The 21,564-nt window shown below is 38.7% G+C and overlaps 1 protein-coding gene across 1 annotated transcript in view; it reads right to left on the bottom strand.

The window, feature by feature from the left end:
• Positions 1-21,564, bottom strand: part of GPC6 (glypican 6) — a 1,623,644-nt gene that overhangs the window by 782,671 nt on the left and 819,409 nt on the right. The window contains 1 exon segment of the mRNA XM_006832006.1: positions 2,718-3,109. Coding sequence (XP_006832069.1) covers positions 2,718-3,109 — 392 coding nt within the window.

Raw genomic sequence — 21,564 nt, forward strand, 5'->3', positions numbered from 1 at the left:
ACACACACACATATATATTTGTATATACATATTGAATTCTGGTATGGCATTATAGGATAAGCGGCACTGGACTGGGAACCACAAGGTCAGTGGATCAAACGCAACAGCCCCTCCTTGGAAGGCCCATATAGGGTCTTTATGAGTTGGAATTGACTTGATGACATTCAACAACAATAACAATATATCCACACATACATAGATATAAGCAGTGTACAGCTGTCAGTATGAGACTGACAATTTGAGTTCATCAGGTTAATGAGTTCTAGTGAGATAAGCCAATATTCATATAGAACACTTCATCCCAAATGGACACAAGCTCCTTTCAGACAAAAGGGCCAGAGAAAGAGAGATTATGGTAGAGTATTCCCTAATGATTGACTATATCAACCTTGACAAGGAAGAGTAGTTTGTTAAGTTTGTTAAGTTTTGGTTGGCAAAAACCTCCGAACAAGATATTCAGAGATTAATGAAGGGGCACCATCTCCATGCCATGGTCACTGCCATTGTTTTAGAAACAACAGAAAAAGGGAGAGCAGTCATCTGCAATGCAATCTATTAGACACCTTGCTAGAAGATATGAGCTTATCTCATAATACACGCATCCAAATGGTATTCAAACCTAAGTCAAGTAAAATATAAATTATCAAACATTCTTACGGTATATTTATCAATGCACTTTGAATTTACTTTCATGCTTCTCAAAAGTTTCATTTTTCAACAAAAGCAAAGGCTTCAGTTTGAAGCCCCAGTGACTATACTTATTATTATTTTTAATGATATCTACCTGTTAACAAAGTATGGGAAATAAACATATTTTATATTTATTTACATTTTGCAGGCTTTCCTCAGGTGATCACATTTCCTATTGTTCTACCTGGTCAATTCCTTGTTAATTCATTTGATTTTTTTACTTCAATAGAAAAATCATTATTTTTAACAACAGAGTTGAATGCACTTAATACTATTCAATCACTTGTACATTTCCCTTTTTGAGCTTTAGAGCTAATAACCTTTCCACATGCTTAAATAAAATTATTAGAAATGGATAACTTGAAAACTAATTTTCATGTACTTTACAAATAATGTGATAGAAAAACATCTTTAAAGGTAAACACAATCTTTAAGGCAAGATGTAAATATTTTGAAGATCAATGTGGAAAAATAAGAAATTTAGCAGAATGGCAACGAGAGATATAAAAAATACTGTCTGGTCTTTGATATAGTCCTGCAATAGAAAAGTAGTGTTTGGCAATAATCTTTGTTCAAATATGACCTTCTTTGGATGACATAAAACAAGATTCCTGATATGTATTGTTTTTACTTTACTACTTCAAGTAATCATCTTGCAGTTCATTTGTTAGACTGACCTCATAAATGGGCAAACCCATCTCATAAGAGCAGGTAAATGTCAAGAAAGAACTTAAACAATGGAGGCTAAACATGACATAGGAAATAGTCAATGTTTAAAGACAGCTGTGGAGAAAGGGCCCTTGTCTTACAGGCTTAAAAACATTATCCTCAAGGAAAGGCACAAAAGCGCATTGATGATTTACCTTTCTCATAAGACCAATGCAATACATGATACTGCACTGCAAAGACAATGGATAACAAAAGGAATTTTATGACTGCAGTCATACTTGGTATTCATTGCTGCTATTGTTAAGTGCCTTCAAATTGGTCCCAGCTCACAGCATCGATGGATTCAAGCATGGCAACATCAGTGAGGCTGGCCCAGGATCGGGCAGTGTTTTGCTCTGTTGCGCATAAGGTCACTATGAATCGGTACCAACTCGATGGCACCTAACAACAACAACATAGTGATCCTATAGAGGGTTTCTGCGGAAGAGTTGTTGCATTTGAACCACCAATCTAGTGGTTCAAACCAACCTTCCATTCCAGTGCTTATCTCTAATCTGGTTCTTGAGGTGTTAGCCGACACCTCTTCTTTCACTATTAAGAAATCTGGCCTCTTTGACAAGGTGACAAAGAAAAAGGTAAGCCTCATGCTGGTGTTTCGAAGAACACCTTGTCTCCACTTGAAGAACCAAGAATACCATCTGTGACTTCCTGGAGGGCTTGAACCTCCAATGGACTGCTGTGTAAGGATGCGCCATCTTAAAGCGCTGCTCAGAAATACAAGTGATTATGGTTGCAAGACACCTGTTTGGGGCACTAGTTCTTATAAAGGCTCTTTGTTGTTGTTGTTGTTAAGTGCCATAGAGTTGGTTCCGACCCATAGCGAGGCTCTTTACTATGTTACTAAGGAGCTCCGGTAGCGTAGTGGTTATGAATCGGGCTGCGAATCTTAAGATCAGCAGCTCAAAACTACCAGCTGTTCCGTGGGAGAAAGATGAGGCTTTCTGCTCCTGTAAAGATTTACAGCCTCGGATACCCTGTACAGGGTCGCTAAGAGTCGGAACCAACTACACGGCACATAACCACCACCACCACTATATTACTGATAAATATTGACACTATACTCTAAATGACATAGAATGGCAACCTGTCTTCTCTCATCTAAAACAAGGATGGAAAAAACAAAACAAAACAAAAAAACAAAATTAAGCTTTGACATAAAGCTGGTTTGTCTAGAAGCAACAAAAAATCACTATAAATGAGAACTTGTTTACCTTGTTTGTTTTCTAGTTTTTACCTTAAAAACAGAATAAACGAAATGAAGAAGACTGGTTAGAAAGACAGTAGCTTTTTTTACTTACCTTGGAAACTCGGTTTGCAACTTCTCTGCCCACAGTCAGTCCTTGAACAAATGTCCGCGCTGCAATGAATGCACGGGTGACCTGAATCTTCAGTTTCCGGGGCACATCTCCAAAAGGCTTCAGCTGGTCGGTGTATTTGCTCACACATTCCAAGTAGTCCTCACTGAAGTGATACTGTGGGTTTATCAGCTGAAACATCCGTTCCAGAAGCCGAGCCCAAAAGTCATTGAGCATCTCCTCCAGGTTCACATTGCCCCCCGTGTAGTATCTTTTCAGCTCAGTAAAGAGGTCCTGGAACACTTCGGAGTTCTGCATGTACAGCATTCCATAGGTCCTTACAAACATGTCATTGAGGGACTTCTCTGCATTCTCCAAGAGCTCTCGGAAAAATTCTGCCAATAAAACAAGAAAGTGGTCAGAAATTTATTAAGATCTTAAAAAAATAAAACCTCATTGTTTAATCTCAAAAATAATTGCTTTGAGCGGGCATTTTCTTTTTCTTTTTTTTTAAATGCACTCTATGATTACAATACTAAGGAACCCTAGATAACAATATGTTAAATGAGATTTGACTTGTAGCTATGATTTTTCCATGAGTCAAACAAAAATGGAGACGATGTGATTTCCATATAGAAGAGCATCCATTAATATTAGGAATCTATTATTTAATTTCTCTCCCAAATAGCTCAGTTTTTTTTATTTTTTTTTACTATTACATTTTAGAAAATCTTTCTGTTTGATAAAAAGTCAAATAAAAATATGTGCAAAGAATTGTCATTAGCACAATGAATGCAAACTGATGAATACATTTGTGCTAGTCTTTTTATGAATTTGTTCTAACACAAAATTAAATTAAACTGCTGATACTTGGAATGGTTCACAAATGAGATATTCAAATTAATGTAATATTTTGGACTCTTTGGAGATTCCATATATAGCAATCGATTATCAGTGTTTAGAGATTCATAATGGAATTAAATGCACTTAATAACAAAGCTATAATGAACGTAATTTGGGCTGCCATAATGAATCATAATGCCATGAAATATTTTGCATTATCATTATATACCTAACCTGCCATCACATGGACTCCTGGTGTGACCCTGTAGGATCAGCACTGGACTGCAAACCACGAGGTCGGCAGGTCAAAGCCACCAGGTGCTCCTCAGAAACCCTATGCACGGTCGCTATGAGTCAACCTGACTCAATAGCACTTAATATCAACAACAACAACAAACATCATATAGAATTTGAACAAAATATGTTGTTCAGTTGATTCCAACCCATAGCGACCCCGTATAGGGTTTCCGAGGAGCAGTTGGTGAGCTTGAACCACTGACGTTGCAGTTCAAACAACTTTGCAGTCTGGCGCATTAACCCACAGCACCACACCAGGACGGGCAATTGATATTTATCATTTAGAGTTTTGACATAAAAATATTATACAAAGAAACAGCATTTGTGTTACGAGGAACACAATGTGGTTGTTAAGTGCCCTCATGTCAGTTTGAACTAAATGACACTGGATAGGGTTTCTGAGGAGTGGAGGATAGGTATGAACTGCCGACCTTACAGTTAGCATTCTAGTGCTTATCTTACAGAGCCACACCAGGCTAGTATACTGTTGTTGTTGTTAAGTGCCATCAAGTCAATTCCAACTACAGGATGCAAAAAACAAGACAGAAAGGAATGCGATTGGGTACCATTAGCGTCCTCAGCCCTCATATTTGGGTCTTTAAAGAGACATTTTATGTGTGTAGAGGAATCTATTCATGCACATATGAGCCTGAGAAGAACAACTTCAGCGTTTATTGCTTTTAGAAAACATGGTTTGGGGTTATGGAAAAGGATTCATAAAGATAATGCTCCTGGATTTATAAATCCAACTTCCTAATGAAAGACTGCTTCTGCTTTACCTCTTCATAAAACAACAACAACAACAACAAAACCATTGCCACGGAGTCAATTCCAACTCACGATGACCAGGGTTTATTACAGAGTAGAACTGTGCTCCATAGGGCTTTCTTGGCTGGAATCTTACAGAAGCAGATGCTGCTGTTCAGAGCTGTCGAGTTGTTTCCAATTCATAGTGACCCTGTAGAGGTTTTCAGAGGAATGGCTGATGCGTTTGAACAACCCACTGTGTGGTTTTATCTGACCTTGTGGTTAAGTGTTTAACCCACAGTGCCACACCAGGACTTCAGCGGAACAGACAGTTGGGTGTCTGGTCCACGGTTTTTCTGGGTGGAGCTGAAGAACCAACATTAGACTCATAGACTATCTGTGACACCCAGGGACTTGAAAGAACCGCAGTGATGCTGTAGGATAAGCACTATACTACTAACTGCAAGATTGGCAGTTCAAACCTACCACCTGTTCCAAAGAAGAAAGATGGGACTTTCTGCTCCCATTAAGACATACAACCTGGGAAGCCCTGTATGGTTCCCTATGAGTCAGACCAACTTGATGACCGTTAGAATCATGGCTGTGACTGCTATTCTTCATGTCCTTGTTGTTGTTGGTAACTGCCATAAGTCGGTTCTGCTCTCACAAAGAATAAAAGCCTCATCTTTCTCCTGCAAAGCAGCTGGTGGGCTCAAAAAGCCAACTTTATTTATGGTTTGCAGTCCAGTGCTTATCATATGAAACTACCACAGTCCCAATCCTTGCTGTGAACTACTCTATATAGTACAACAGAATGAAATGCTGCCCAATCCTACACCAGACTCACAACTGTTGCTATATTTGAGCCCATGAGTCAAAGAAAAAAAGAGTACCATGTGATTTCCCTACGGAAGAGCATCGGTAAATATTAGGAATCTATCACTTGGCAGCCACTGTGTCAGTCCATTCCACTGAAGGGTTGCTTCCTTTCTGATGACCCTTAACTTTAACAAGCATTATGTCATTCTCTAGGGACTGGTCTCTCATGATAACATGTCAAAGTAAGTAAGGAAAGTAGTAATATGAAGTTTTACCATCCTCGTTTCTAAGAGACATTCTCATTATATTTTTTTTCATGACAGATGTGTTTATTCTGTCAGTCCATGATAGTTTCAATGTGCTTTGCCAAAACCTTAATTCAAATGCATCAGTTCTTCTTGGGACATCCTTATAAATATCCAGCTTTCATATGTATAAAAGGTGATTAGAAAATAAACAAACAAACAAAAACAAAATGTGGCTTCAGGCAGGTGCGCATTAGTCCTCAAAGTGACATCTTGATTTTGTAGCACTTTTAAAGAGGTCTTTTGCAGCAGATCTGCCCAATGCAATACGTTGACTTTTTGACTGCCGCTTCCATGGTTGTTACTGGTGAACACACATAAATGAATCCTTGACAGCTTCAGTATTTTCCTCTATTCATTATGATACTGTTTATTGGCACAGTTGTGAGGATTTATGTTTCCCTTTATGTTGAGAAGCAATCCATACTAAAGGCTGCAGTATTTAATCTTCATAAATAAATGCTCATAAAAGTCATCTTTTACTTTTAGAAAGCAAGGGTTTGTCATCTGCATATCACTGGCTGTTAATGAGCCTTCCTCCAATCCTGATGTCATATTCTTCTTCATATAGGCCAGTTCCTCAGATTATTTGTTCGGCATACAGCATGAATAAATATGGTAAAAGGACACAACCATGACATATATCTTTCTTGATTTTAAACCTTGCAGTGTATCCTTGTTCTGTTCAAACAACCAAGTCTTGGTCTATGTATAGGTTCTGCATGAGCACAGTTGAGTGGCCTGAAGTTCTCATTCTGTGAATAATAATTTGCTACAACCCATACTGTAGATGGTTTTATACAGTCAATTAAAAACATAGGTAGATATTCTGGTATACTCTGCTTTCAGCCAAGATTGATCTGACATCAGTAATGACATTCTTCCTTTCATGTCCTCTTCTACCTCTGGCTTGAATTTCTAGCAGTTCCCTGTTGATGTACTGCTACAATCATTTTTGAGATATCTTTAGCAAAGTTTTTATTTGTGTATGATATTAATGATATTGTTCAATAATTTCCACATTCCACTGGGTAACTTTCCTTAGGAATTGGCATAAATATGGATATGTTCCAGTTGGTTGTCCAGGTAGTTGTCTTCCAAATTCCTTGGTGGAAACAAAAGTGCTTCCAGCATTGCACTCATTTATTAAAACATCACAGTTGTTATTCTGTCCATTTCTGGAGCCATGTTTTCACCAAGGTCTATAGTGCAACTTGGACTTCTTCCTTAAAGGTCATCAGTCTTGATCAACTCCTGCCTCCTAAAATGGTTGGATATTGACCAGATCTTTGTGATACAATGACTCCGAGAATTCTTTCCATCTTTTTTGATGCTTTCTGCATAATTCAATATTTTGCCAATTTTTGTTGTTATTGTTAAGTGCCTCCATGTCGGTTCCTACCCATAGCAAATAGGGCTACTGAGGAGCAGCTGGTGAGCTTGAACCAGCGACCTTGAGGGTCAAACCAGCTTTGCAGCTCATCACATTAACCCACGGCACCACACCAGGACACAGCCTATAGAACCCTTCAAAATTACACTTCAAGGCTTGAAGGTTTTCTTTATTTCATTCAGCTTGAGACATGATGAGTGTTTCTTTCCTTGGACTTTTAAATCCAGATCTTTGCACATTTTATTATAATATTTTACTTTGTCTTCTCATACAGCCCACAGAATTCTTCTATTCATCTCTGTTATTTCATAATTCCTTTGATTTGCTTTAGCAACTCTACATTTGAGAGCATGTAGAGCATGTTTCTTCTGACATCAATTTGATCTTTTCTTTATCTTCTGTGTTTTTAATGACCTTTTTTGATTTCTTCATGTAGATGTCCTTGATGTAATTTTACAACTCTTCTCATCTTCTTCTATTATTAGTGTTTGTTGTTGTTGTTGTTGTTAAGTGCCGTTGAGTCGGTTCCAACCCATAGCGACCCTATAAAAGATTTCCAAAAAGCAGCTGGTGAGCTTGAACTGCCAATCTTGCAGTTCAAATGGCTTTGCAGAAAGGCGCATTAACCCACAGCACCACACCAGGTGTGCAGCAGTGCATCAAATAGATTTTTCAGATGACGTCTATATCTAGGTGAGACATACATTCAAGGTTGTACTTGGACTCCAGTGGATTTGTTTTAATTTTCTTCAGCCTCTGTTCTGCAGTAGGCCCCTCGCCTTGTTCTGACTGATGACATGGGCTTTTCCACAGTCTCTTTCCACAGATTAAGTTGATTTGATACCTGTGATTTCCATCTGGTGAGGTTCTAGTAAACATGCTGTTTGATTTGTTGAGAGGAAGGTATTTCCAATGAATCAGTAGTTGATCCTGCAAAACTATATCTTGCAGTCTCTATTATTGTTGTTATTGTTGTATTTTGTTATTGTTATTGTTGTAAAGTGCCATCCAGTCTGTTTTGACTCATAGTGACCCTTATAAGATTTCTGAGGAGTGATTGGTGGATTTGAACCACCGACCTTGTGGTTAGCAGTTCAGTGCTTAGCATACAGCGGCACACCAGGACTCCCCTACTCTTCATAGTCGCCTTTATTCTCCAAAATTATGTGTTATTTCAGCTAATTCAATTCTTAGACACCTTAAGGAATCCAAGTAGGAATTAAAGAACAGTTTTCTCTCTTCTGGAGCTCTGGTAGTTTGCTTCTGGCACAATGAAGGAAAGAGGTAATAAATCTGTCACCATATAGTCCATGGAAGTCAAACCTCAAGTCTACTTTTTTAGAAGTTACCTGGAGGAGTACTTGTTTAGCTATTTCAATTCTGAATACTATGGAGTGGAATCATTGTCTTGATAATTGAGTAGCATCTACAGTAATTGTGATTAGATTTATTTTAACATAATAATAAGCATCAAGGTTTAGAATGAACTCTCTACTGACACTCTTACTATGAAATAATTTGCTTCCTCTCTAAATGTGGAAATTACTTCTAGAGTGGCACCAACAACTGAGTTAGTATCTAAAATTATGCTTATAAACCATCTATCATCTGGTTCAACTCACCAAAAATTTCTCATTTTAAATATTTTTCCAAATGTTACATTAGGTTGCTGTTGTTGAGTACGGTCAAGTCGGTTCTGACTCAGAGCGACCCTGTATAGGGTTTCCAAGGAGTGGCTGGTGGGTTTGAAATACTGATTTTCTTGTGGCTCAAACCAACCTCACAGTCCATTGCTAATCCTGGGGTGCCACATCAGGACTCCTTAGGTGAGATATCAAAAAACCTCCCTAATCATCAAGGATTAGATAAGGAAAATGATTATTGAAGGAGATAGGATAAATTTTTCAAAATCATCAATGGATCAATTTATACTATATAAAATAAGTTACATATCAAATTTCCACAACCTGTCAGTTTGTTGTCTTGCGGTGGCTTGTGTTTTGCTATGATGCCAAAAGCTATGTTAGTGGCATTTCAAATACCAGCAGGGTCACCCTGTTTCAGCAGAGCTTTTGCACTAAGGCAGACTATGAAGAAATACCTGATCATCTACTAATAAGAAGTTTCCACTGCAAATTTATGGATCACAACGGAAAACTGTCTGATGTACTTGCCTTGTACACAACATCATCAGGAGGGATTTGTCATGGGAGGAGGACAATGTGTATGATGAAGCAGGAGTCATTAAGAGTGAGGGATGCCCTTGGTGAGATGGATTGGCACAACAGCAACAAAAGTGGATTGGAACATTCTAGAGATCATAAGCATGACTTCTTGTTGTTAAGTGCTACTGAGTCGGTTCCAACTCATAGTGACCCCATAGAGGTTTCTGAGGCTGTAAATCTTTGCGAGAGCTTTAAAGCCTCATCTCTCTTCCACTGAGTGGTTGGTGGGCTCAAGCCACTGACCTTGTGGTCCAGTGTTTGTAGTTGAGAGCCACCTCACTCCCCAAGGATGACTTAGGACTAGGCAATGTTCATTCTGTCTCACATAAGATTTTCATGAGTAAGACTTGATGGCAACTATCTATTTCTATTTACATATCAATGTCATTTATGATTTTATGAAATCAGATTATTTCAGATTTCTTTTTAGAAATACAAGTTTTGCAGTTTGTCCTAAAATAGACACTACAATAAATTGTTATTAATACTGACATATAAAAAATGTCTTAAGAAAAACCTTTCAATTTTGAAGTCAAGAAAGAAAATAGCTTGACTCTACTGATACAAGAAGAAGGTGAAAGGCTTTATAGATTTTGAAAGAGACTAGAAAAGAATGGGAGAAAATCACTGAATTGAAAAATACTAATTTAATGAGACTGACAAGTGGATTCTAATCATGAGCTCAGGACAGCCTATCCATTTATCTTCTTTTTGAGGTCAATTATTGTGTTGGACTTAGGAATTAAAGCTTAATTTATTGAATACGGAGTACTGCCTTCAGCAATGAATAGTCGGTAATCAATAGCATGGTCTGGATTTGCAAAGAGCTGAAGAAAAAATGGGAAGAATCTTCAGGTCTTCACTGTTCTCCAAGACTTGAAGCAAAAATGTTTTTCTTTAGGAATGAAAAAAAGGTGTTATTTTCTTTCTTTTAGGCTTTTTTCCCTCCTGACATGGGGAGTCTGAAACACTGCACTTATACCCAGTCTGGTGCAGAATGGTTACAAGTCGACATGCTGATGATTGAGTCATGAAATCTGTTTTCTTGTACTCAAGAAGGGTGCCCTGGTGACACAGTAGTTAAATGCTTTTCAGGAGAAAGAGATGGAATCTCTTCCCATAAAGATTACAACATGAAGCAATTGTGGCTGTGTATCAATGTTATTTATGAGTTGGAAATGAATCGAAGGCACCCAACCAATGACTATAGAAACCAGCTTGCCGTGTTTCAATAAATATGACTCAAAAAATATTTAACTAGATTCCAAACTTAAATTTTGGACTAATGTGTTGCTGTCTTAAGCAGTCTGAGTGAACAAAAGCTTGCTATTTAACTTCACTGATCCTCAAAAGCCAAACTATGATTCCTTGTTCAAAACCATTATATGGTTTACTGATTTCATAGTCTCAGTTAATATTTTGATATTGGAAGACACAAATTTATTAGCCAATTATGACAAATGTTGCTACCATGAGGCACATTGATCTTAGATTAAATGAAAGACGAGATTCCAAGGTATCGAGGCAAAACTAATGTCCTCTCAAAATACACTCATTTCATTTTCAGCATGTCTATAGACTTGCACCTTTTGAAGGTTGACTCTTTGAACAAACTATTTTATGCTTGGGAAAAAATCTTTTCAGCAAACCAAACATGATGGAGATTTAGAAGACATCATCTGATCCATCTTGCTGATGGAATATTGCATCCAAACCACAACACAGAGCACCACATTGAAGACTAATATTAGGAAAAGTGATCACAATCTGACCTTTGTTCAAATGGAGAGTGCAGAGTTCACATTGGATTAAACCTTCAGTCAACAAGAATCCACATCTTCAAGAAACAGTTTGGCAGAAATGCAATTTCATTTTTTCTTCTTCCCGAATCACAAAATATACATCAAAGGCAGGTTGCTTAGGGCTAAGTTATTCTTCATAGGTGCACAAGAGAACTTTTCCAGCCAGTATTAGCCTCTGGGAGGCTGTTATTCATCTAGAGGGAGATCTGGATGCAAACATCTGTTTGCTGGAGGGCAGACTGTCTCAACTGGGAGAACAATCTTGTAGATAAAAAACACCTCTGTTCCAAAAGCAAAAGGAAGACCTGGACAATGTTTCCTGCTAGCTCAGAGAGACCTCTTTAGGGGCAAGAATCTACTCCTATGAGCCAAGACATGCCCTAAGGATATCTGAGAAAGGCTTCAAATGAGGCCTAGAAACAAATGGATAAAAATATAAGATGGCACACCGGACTAAAGAGAAATACAAACAAGAGGAGAAAGTCACACTAAAGGCTCTGGAGCAATTTGTAGACCACACAAAACCACAAAACAGCTCTTCCCATTCAAACTGGAAATGCTGTCTCATTAAAACAGCTATGGCTAAAACACACTATGAGTCAGTCCATGGACTCAGCAGTCAGCATAAGACCCAAACTTTAGCTGAGGAAAGACTTAGAGGAGGAGGAGCTGGGCATGAGGCTGGATTGAATACCATACAGAATTTACCAAGAAATGGAAGTGTGCTATTGCAGGCAGTCTGTGACTTACGATGGGGTTCCATTCCCTCGACTCCATTATAAATCAGCTCTGACATAAGTTGAATAGCTTATTTTTTTCCTTCATCGATTGCCTTTTAATATAAGGATCTTTAGAAATCAGCTTTTATTTGTCTTTAGGGTTGGAAACCTCACAAACAAACTTACAGATATGATGACATGAGCAAATTACGTGCTGCAACATTATATTTAGTACATACTACTAAAGATGACGTTGTTAAGTGCTGTCGAGTCCTTTCTGACTCATAACGACCCTGTATAGGACTTCCAAGGAGAAACTGGTGTGGACCTTTCAGTCTAGTGCATATCCTAGAGCACTACTTCAAGATTCCAATACTAATGATGTTGTTATTAGGTGCCCTTGAGTCGGTTCCAACTTATAGCGACCCAGTATAGGGTTTCCAAGAAATGGCTGGTGAACTTGAACCACCAATCTTGTAGCTCAAACTGACCTTGAAGTCTACTATTTATCCTATGGCGCCACACCAAAAAGCAAAACATTGGATGACCCTAATCGTGGTTTGTCTTAACTCCAGTACATGGCAAGTGGGGGACTGTCTATATTCTATTTCCATGCTCACAGAATACTCCTCACTGAAAGCTCATGATTCAGGATGGTGTTGTGAAATGATACAATCCTAGAACCGAGTTTGCTAAAAGCTTTGGTCACTAGTTAGTGAAGACACATATTCATGACTGCAGATAGCACTAGTCTTCCCCAGGGAAGCATAGATGGTAAGTCTGCTCTCCTAAACCCAGAGACACGGACATCCATGGCACACACAGACAGATACAAGTGTGTAAGTGCATACGTGTGTGCATCTCTCATCATTCTGTTTTGCAATACTGTACCCTCATCCCCGAAGTCCTGCTGAGGCACCGTGGGTTAATACACTGGACTGCAAAGCCATTTGAACCACAAGATCAGCAGTTCAAGCTCACCAGCTGCTCCCTGGAAACCCTATACAGGATGACCATGGGTTGGAACTGACTCAGCGGCACTTAACAACAACAACAACAACCCTCATCCCCAAGCATGCTAACTTAGCAGTCAGCACAAGACCCAAACTTTGGCTGAGGAATGACCTAGAGGAGGAACTGGATTTGGAAATTTTATAGCATAAAAAGGATACATTTAACAGAAACTCAATAAAGCTATCATCAACCCTATACCTTTTCCAAATTAAACTGAGTTGAGTGTCCTGATTCTGCACACATTCTGCACACCAGCTTTCAGGTACACCTTTTGGAATTATCTCCTTGTTTACATAGTAACCTGACATGACCATACAAGTGCTGAGTTAGTAAGGAGTATTAGTGGTGGCTCTGTGGATTAAGCACTGGGCTGTTAGTGACATGGTTGGCAGTTCAAACTCATCAGCCTCTCCTCAAGAGGAGGAAGAGGCTGCCTGTGTCTGCAAAGACTTACAACCTCAGAGACCCTGTAGAGGATCGCTACGAGTCAGAATGGACTCAGGAGCAATGGGTTTGGTTTTGATTTTATTAGTGGAGGAAATCCCACAGTGTCATTTACTCTCTTCCATGCCAAAGTCATGATGTGGCACTGTAGGATAAGAGTCATGATGTGGCACTATAGGATAAGAGTCATGATGTGGCACTGTAGGGTAAAAGTCATGACATCACTGTAGGATAAGCACTGGAGTACAAATTGCTGGGGTCTTTGGAAACACCATACAGCATTGCTATGATCAGAAGTGACTCAACAGTAAGTAAAAACAAGTTGAATTCTGAAGGTGGTCTTTACTGACAGTGAGAAAACATAGTCCCCAAATATCTTTTCTCACTCCCCAGGGGACCTCTTTCACTGGATCCTCCACAGTGAGGTCACCATTCCACTGGAAAATTCCAGAAAACTGCAAATAAGACATCAAACTATTTTGAGAAAAGGCCAGCATATTTCTAAGCCTCAAAAACCCCTCAATTTATTGATAAGATAAACATGAAGTGGTGCTATAAGATAAGCAATGACCTGCTAACTGCAGGGTTGATGGCCCATACTCACCATCGTGCCTCAGAAACCCTGCATAAGCTTGCTATGAGTTCAACCAACTCCACAGCACTTAGCAGCAACAACAACATGTTTTCAATGGGTGAAAATACAACTATATTCAGAGGTACAATGTTTGGTGGTCAACGTTACCATTTCCATGCATGGTGCCTATCACACTGTAGGGCCTTCAAAAATAGTGACTAATTAGTGAATGAATAGAACTATGGATGAAGGTAATCCAGACTCCATCTAGTCTGAAGTCCTGTTAGATATGACTTTCTGGCCCACTAAAAAAGAGAGAAATGCTACAAATCACCTCTTAGATTAATTAATATGTAACTGATTGGCCCGGCCGTCTGTCATCATTCAAAAGTGTATATGTACAAACATAAACACATATGTGAGAGGGCATCACAATGCTCCTGGAAAAATTCCACTATCTTTCTATTCCACTTTCCATGAACTTTTTGAAGCCCCTCATACACATTCAGTTCTTGTAAACTCTGTTAAAAAACATGTTGTTTTTCAAAACTGCCCCACTGGACAGTTTGACTTCCTGTTCAAATAGCTTTGTCTTTCCTCTGTCATGCTTTGCTTGGCATGACTACTGAATCTCCTGCTTCTGACTGGCCTGGCCTGGACTTCACAGTCCCATGATCTGAGTAAGCTGAGGGTGTTCACAGTCACTCACACATATCATTTAAGTGAGGCCTAGCACACATCATTTGAGCTAACTCCCAAACCACTTTTCAGTCTCACATAGATAATCTGATACATGGAGTAAACTCAGTTTAGACATAAAAGTGGTAGGAATTTTACTTTATCTTTATTGGTGTTAATAATAAACAAGCCTATGCCTATTCAGAACACAGGTTACAAACTGAATTCCATGAGTCTCAGAGACTGTGTTAGTCTTCCTAAATTGCAGACAAGGAAACTGAGGACACAGAATGGTAAATGAGTTCTCCTAGACCACTGGACTAGTCTAGAGCTGGGAGCTACAAATCTATTAGGCAAAAGAATGGGTTCTAAAACCAAGAAAGTTTTTTTACTACATCCTAAATCAAATCATCACACTGTGAGTTGAATAATTAATGGAGAGTATTATATTACTTCACAGCACTTAACAACAAAAGAAACGAAAATTATAAACTCCTGAGTGTAAACATATTTAAGTATAAATTGCAAAACAAATTCTGAAATCAAATATAAAATAGTTATAGAAACAATTTTCATGTGTGATTATTTTTTCTATTATTACTAGTTATTTAATGTAGATAACGTGTTCAAATCTCTAAGGTTGGCGTCTTGAATTTAAAGAAGTGACTTCCACTAAAAATTATCAGTCATAGAAGCTGAGATTACAGTTGTAATGACTAGAAAACAAGAGAACGCTATAAATATTTGACTACAAATGTACCTCATAAATTAGAATAAGTAAGTGCTGTACTGCTAGCCGTAAGATCGACAATTCAAACCTACCAGTTGCTCCTCAGAAACCCTATACAAGATTGCTATGAGTTAGAACCAACTCAATGGTACATAAGCAAAACAAATACATGTTTAAAACTGGGAAAAATAAGGAAGTCACATGGAGAGTTCTAGCTCTTATATGTTTCACTGCATATGTTTGTCCCACAAATACAGATTTTGGTGACTATATCAACATATTCTTCACAAGTTATATAGAAAGCGTATTTTCATAAATTCCATGGTATCATACTTAAAGTAAGAAGCTCAGCATTTAAATCTTGTAGCACTCTGATAATACAACACTATGGTAGTTATTATCTAAAGAAATATGAATGTACCTTTATAAAAGTCTACATATTCCCAAACACCTTGAGATATGAGTTGTTTGGCCTGGGGTCTCAAGACAATAGTCTCAGGGGATGCCCTGGTCAATTGCATTAACATAGTCTACAAAGACAATGCTCTATAACCTACTCGATGAGTAGCATCTGGGATCTTAAAAGATTATGAGCAGCCATCTAAGATGCAACTGTTGGTCTCTCCATGTGCAGAGGATGGAAGAGTGGTGAAAATTGAAGATGCTTAGAACCAACTTGTCCAGTGGAATAATGGAGCATATGGACATCAGTCTCCATGACTCTGAGACCAGAAGAACTAGATTGTGCCTGGCTAATTCATCAGACTGCAAAGTTGTTTGAACTCCAAAGTCGGTAGCTCAAGCTCACCAGCTGCTCCTAGGAAATCCTAGACAGGGTCACTATGGGTCGGAATCGACTCAATGGCACTTAAAAATAACAACAACAACCACTACCAAGTCTTAGAAAGGAATCACATTTGAAGGTCCAGTATAGACTGGACTATTAAAAAAAAAAAAAGACTGGCTTGCTGGTCAGAAAGAGACTGGAGGTACCCGAGACTATGGCCCTCAAACACCCTTCAGGTCTGGACAGAAATTCACCCTCATAGTCCGATTTTCAGTCAAGCAATAGACAAGATACCATGGACTGCCAAAAGAACAAACCAATCTATGTTGGAAGAAACACAGCCAGAAGGCTCCTTGGAAGCCACGATGCCCAGACTTTGTCTCTCATACTGTGTACATATTTTCAGGAGGGATAGGTCCCTGGAGAAGAATGCCATGTTGGATAAAGTGGAGGGTTGGAGAAAAAGAGGAAGAAGCCCCAATGAGATGGATTGGCACAGTGACAGCAGCAATGGGCTCAAACAGCAATGATTGTGAGGTTGGTACAGAAGGGGCTGTGTTTTGTTCTGTTGTGTATAGGGTCACTATGAATTGGTACTGACTCGATGGTTCCTAACAACAACAATAACAATAGATAAGTCTATATGGGGAACAACTACACTAGTAAGGTGTGGTCATTGTGGAAAGGTCAATCATTCAAGACCAAAAGGGTAACATTTACCTAAGGACAAAGTTCAGAGGGGTTGGGAAGGAGGGAAAAATGGAAACAAGAACCACACGGAAGAAACAGAATGCTTACTGTTACATGGAAAGGACCAAAATCATTGAGCTCAAACAAAGTGTACAAGTTGTTGAATGTAAAACTGTTGATCTGTAAACCTTCACTTATTTCATAATAACCTTTCAAAAAAAAAAATCTATATTATTTATTCTAATTACAGAAGCTCACAAGAATGGATCCCCAACTTTGCTCAGCAATATCAATGACAAGACAAAAGAAAGGCATGGAGAAAACAAGGAAGCTGATGATACAATGTCTGAAATATAGCATTCAAAAAATGGTATCATTTACAATGGATCATTGTGATTACAATCGCTTACAGAGATTATACAAATCAAAATCAAACAAACAAACAAAAAGCCCAAAACCTTGCCTTGTGGTCTATTACAAGCTTATAGGGTAGAGTAGAACTGCCCCATAGGGTCTCCAAGGCTGGCTGCCATATTTTTCTTCTGTGGTGCAGCAGGAAGAGTCACACAGCTGACTTTTAACTATTAAATTTAATCATTGCATCCCAAAGGCCCCCACAGACATTATAGACACTTGTAAACTCTGATGTTCTGGATCCTTCTTTTCCAGGGAACACTTATTTGTCTGCCTTAGGAAGGGAGTCATCCTGCTAAACATGAAGTGGGAATTCAATGCACTTAATAATCCTCTGAAATACTGGTGTGGTGCTGTAAGATAAGCACTTAATTGCAGGGTCGGTTTGAACTGTAAGGTTGACAGTTCAATTTTAACAGCCGCTCCTCAGAAACCCTACATAGGGTCACTCTGGGTTAAAGATGACTGGTCAGCATTTACCAACAACAACAACAACCATATCTCTGCCTACTGCCATCCTGCCAGGAGAGAGCCTGCTTCCTTGGTTATTCCAGCATCCCTCAAAGCTATTTCCCCATAAAATTCGCATTCCTCCAGCATTGTTTAATATCTTTGATGCATGTCCTCCAGAGAAATACTTTTTAGAGAACACTACAGCAGCATTAAGTAAGGTCTGGAGAACTATAGCCTGCTGACATGTGATCAGTGACTTTTTATTCTCAATAAGGATGGTATTTACATTGTTAAATCTTTTAACAATAAGAAATAAACCAATGAAGAAGAATATACTAAAGTTATTTTATGTGGTACCAAAAATCTAAACAGGCCTTTGACAGAAAACAAAACAAAACAAAACCACCTTCACTATCCATGACATAAAGGGCCAAAATATCAAGAGAAATGTTGAAAAATAAATAAAAATCAATAAAACATAGTTGTTGTTGTTGTTGTTCTGTGCTGTGGAGTTGATTCCCACTCATAGTGACCCTGTACAGGGTTTCCGAGGCTGTAAATCTTTATAGGAGCGGAAAGTCTCATCTTTCTCCCACAAAATATAGTATTTTTAAAGTATTCTTATAGTAAGACCACTAATTATTCTGTTCATTGTCTCATAAATAGAATGAAATTCCTTTAATTTTACTGTTTGCATGTTTATTTTGTTAAATTTGTTCTGATGAATCGCCAACTTGTTGATCTATGATGGCTTTTTGCCGTGGAGTTGGTTCCCACTCATAGCGACCCTGTACAGGGTTTCCGAGGCTGTAAATCTTTACAGGAACAGACAGCCTCATCTTTCTCCCGCGGAACAGCTGGTAGTTTCGAACTGCTGACCTTGCGGTTCACAGCCCGATTCATAACCATTACGAGAACCCTGCAAAGTAACTAATATACAAAATCAGGACTTTAAATCAGCCAAATGATTTAATGAGTTTTTAGATTTTAAAGGGAGAAAACTCTAAACTTTTCTCAGGTTGTAGTCTAGCGAGTCCCATGAGAGTTATATAAGGATAAAAATGTAAAGCAATCCCAGCATATAAAACAGACAATACAGAAATTTTATAAAGAGAAAAATAATAATACTTTGCTCTGAGAAAACCTACTTTATTGCCATTTCCTTTTTAACTTGACCTTCCAATAATTAAAGGTGTGGTGGTGGTGCTATGGGTAAAGCATTGGGCCTTAAACCACAAAGTCAGTGGTTCAAACTCACCAGTTGTTCTGTGTGCTCCCATAAAGGCTGACAATCTCAGAAACCTAAGGAGAATTTCTACTGTGCCCTTTCAATTCCCTATATGCCAGAATCGACTCGATGGCAATCGTGGGTTTTAATAATGAACTAAAATGAAAACAAAACTATTTTTAAACAATTTTACAAGAACTAACAAATGCCCTGGAACAAAACATAATGCTTATTACTAATCTAGGTATGTTCTATCAGACGAGTATAATTCCATCTGCTGCAAAACAGATCAGAATACCGAGTTCACAAACTGCTCACTATATCCTGGTGTGGTGCTATAGGGTAAGCACCTGAACTGCTAACCACAAAATCATCAGTTCAAACCCACCATCTGCTCTTCAAAACACCATACAGGGCTATGAGATAGCACGCAACAACAACAACAACAATACTAGTCCAAAGAAATTTCCATTGTCTTACCCCCAAAACATGTTGGAAACTTGTATACATTTAATGTAAATAGGTAGACACTAAGAATTATGGGAGAAACCCTCTAACCAATGATTGTGGAAGAGAAACATGATATATTAATGCATTTTTGAAGGCTTAGCACAATTGGACATCAAAATTAAAGGTTCCTAATGCATCTAATAAGGAGCTCTGGTAGTGTAGTGGTTATGAATCGGGCTGCTAACCTCAGGGTAAGCAGTTTGAAACTACCAGCTGTTCCGCAGGAGAAAGAAGAGTCTTTCTTCCCCCCTTAAAGGTTTACAGCCTCGGAAACCCTGTATAGGGTCACTATGAGTTGGAACCGACTCCACGGCACATAACAACAACAACAACAACAATGCATCTAATCAAATCAACTAGACTTTTTTCATGAAGAGCGTCTTGATGATAGGCCATCAGTTTATAATCACAAATGTTCATAAAGATAATCGACACATTACACTTAAGTCCTTGGATTTCAATCACGAAGGGAAGGTCAGCTAAACACATTAAACTGACAGGAGAATTGTAGGCATCAGGTGTGTGATTCAGCTGGTAAGAGGAAAGGCAGTGGACAACAGCATTGTTGTAATTGGTTAGTGTTGGGAGAGTCGAAGGAATAAAGCAGTGTATAGTGATTGTTGGCTTAATTTCACATTTCACAAGGTTACACTTTGCTTATACTTACTGCTCCTTTAATTCGATTGATAAATGCTTTTATTCTTGGTTAGGTTACTTGTCCCAAAGATGTCTTTAAAAAAAAACAAACAAACCTGACTAGGCCATTTATGCTCACAAAGTGGTACTGAGAAACTACTAATTCCCAGAACCATGAGTTAAGTTTGAAATTTGCTGACGATGCTGCCAAAAGCAAATAGTTGTTTTGAGTCAAGAGACACGGTTTGGGCCTCCCACTAAGACTTGCCTATCCAATGCAAAGCTGACATGCTTTCAAAGTTCACTTTCTTTACTGCACAGCTCTGTAAATTTGGCCGACAGACAACATTCCTTTTAAGCCTTCACACAACCCTCTTCTATTTTTCTTTCATCAGTGACATTGCCCCCAGCTTGGGGTGTCCATTCTGCACCTAAACACTGTTGTTGTTAAGTACCATAGAGTTGGTTCCGACTCATAACGACCCTGTATAGGGTTTCCGAGGAGCAACTGGTGAACTTGAACCATTCACCTTGTGGTTCCAAGAGACCTTGCAGTCCAGTGCATTAACTCACAGTGCCACACCTTATTCAAGCTAAACAACAGTTTTAAACTAACCAGAAAACCAGTTGGTGTGAGATTGATTTGGACTCACAGTAACACTGTGTGTGTCAGATTACAACTGTACTCTGCAGAGAAATAAATGACTGATTTCTCAGAAGGAGATCATTAAACTTTTCTCCTGAGGTGTCTGTGGGTGGACGTGAACCTCCAACCTTTTGGATCACATTAATTGCTTGTGCCACCCAAACTGAACTAAAGGCACCTTAAAATCACCTTTAACGTTTTGTTTTCTAATTGAAATAATCAGTTAGTTTTCCAAATTGGGTCTGGTAATAATAAGTATTCTGTTCTCAACTCTAGTTCATTCCCCAATTTCCTTTCTTTTTTCAATTAAGTACTTCTTGGGCCATTTTTCAGAGGAGGGAAAAAAAAAACTTCTATAAGCACCAAACCACTTAAGGTGAATTCTGAAACGTAGGGTCCGGGCCACTTTGTATGTGAAAGATAGTGATAAGGAGAGTGAGAGCAAAAGCCAAATGGAATTTACTTCGCCCTTCCTTCTCATCATATAATTCTATGGACACACACTGAGATCACTTGGGTTGCTTCAAAAACTCTTAGTGCACAAGCTATACCCAAAAGCAATGAAATCTTAAACTCCTTAATCAGTATCAGCTTCATGCTCGACAGATGCTCACAAGTACAACCAAGATTAGAATCACTGTCACAGGACCCTTTCATTGTCATGAACTCATGAGTGTGGTTATAGAGACAGAAGCAGAAAGCGTGTGAATGGAGGGATGACTTGGATTGCGCATCAGAAAGCCCAATCATCGTCTTTCCTATATTCCATTCCCCTTCTCTTTTCCCCCCAAGACAGGACGGGTTCTGGTACTAGTTGCTTTGCTAGAACATACGTCAGGTTTCTGAGAGGGACATCAACTGTGGTCCTGGGAGATAAGAGTGCCCAATCTCTTTTC

This window comes from Chrysochloris asiatica, unplaced genomic scaffold (assembly GCF_000296735.1).
Source record: "Chrysochloris asiatica unplaced genomic scaffold, ChrAsi1.0 scaffold00005, whole genome shotgun sequence".
Classification (NCBI taxonomy): Eukaryota; Metazoa; Chordata; class Mammalia; order Afrosoricida; family Chrysochloridae; genus Chrysochloris; species Chrysochloris asiatica.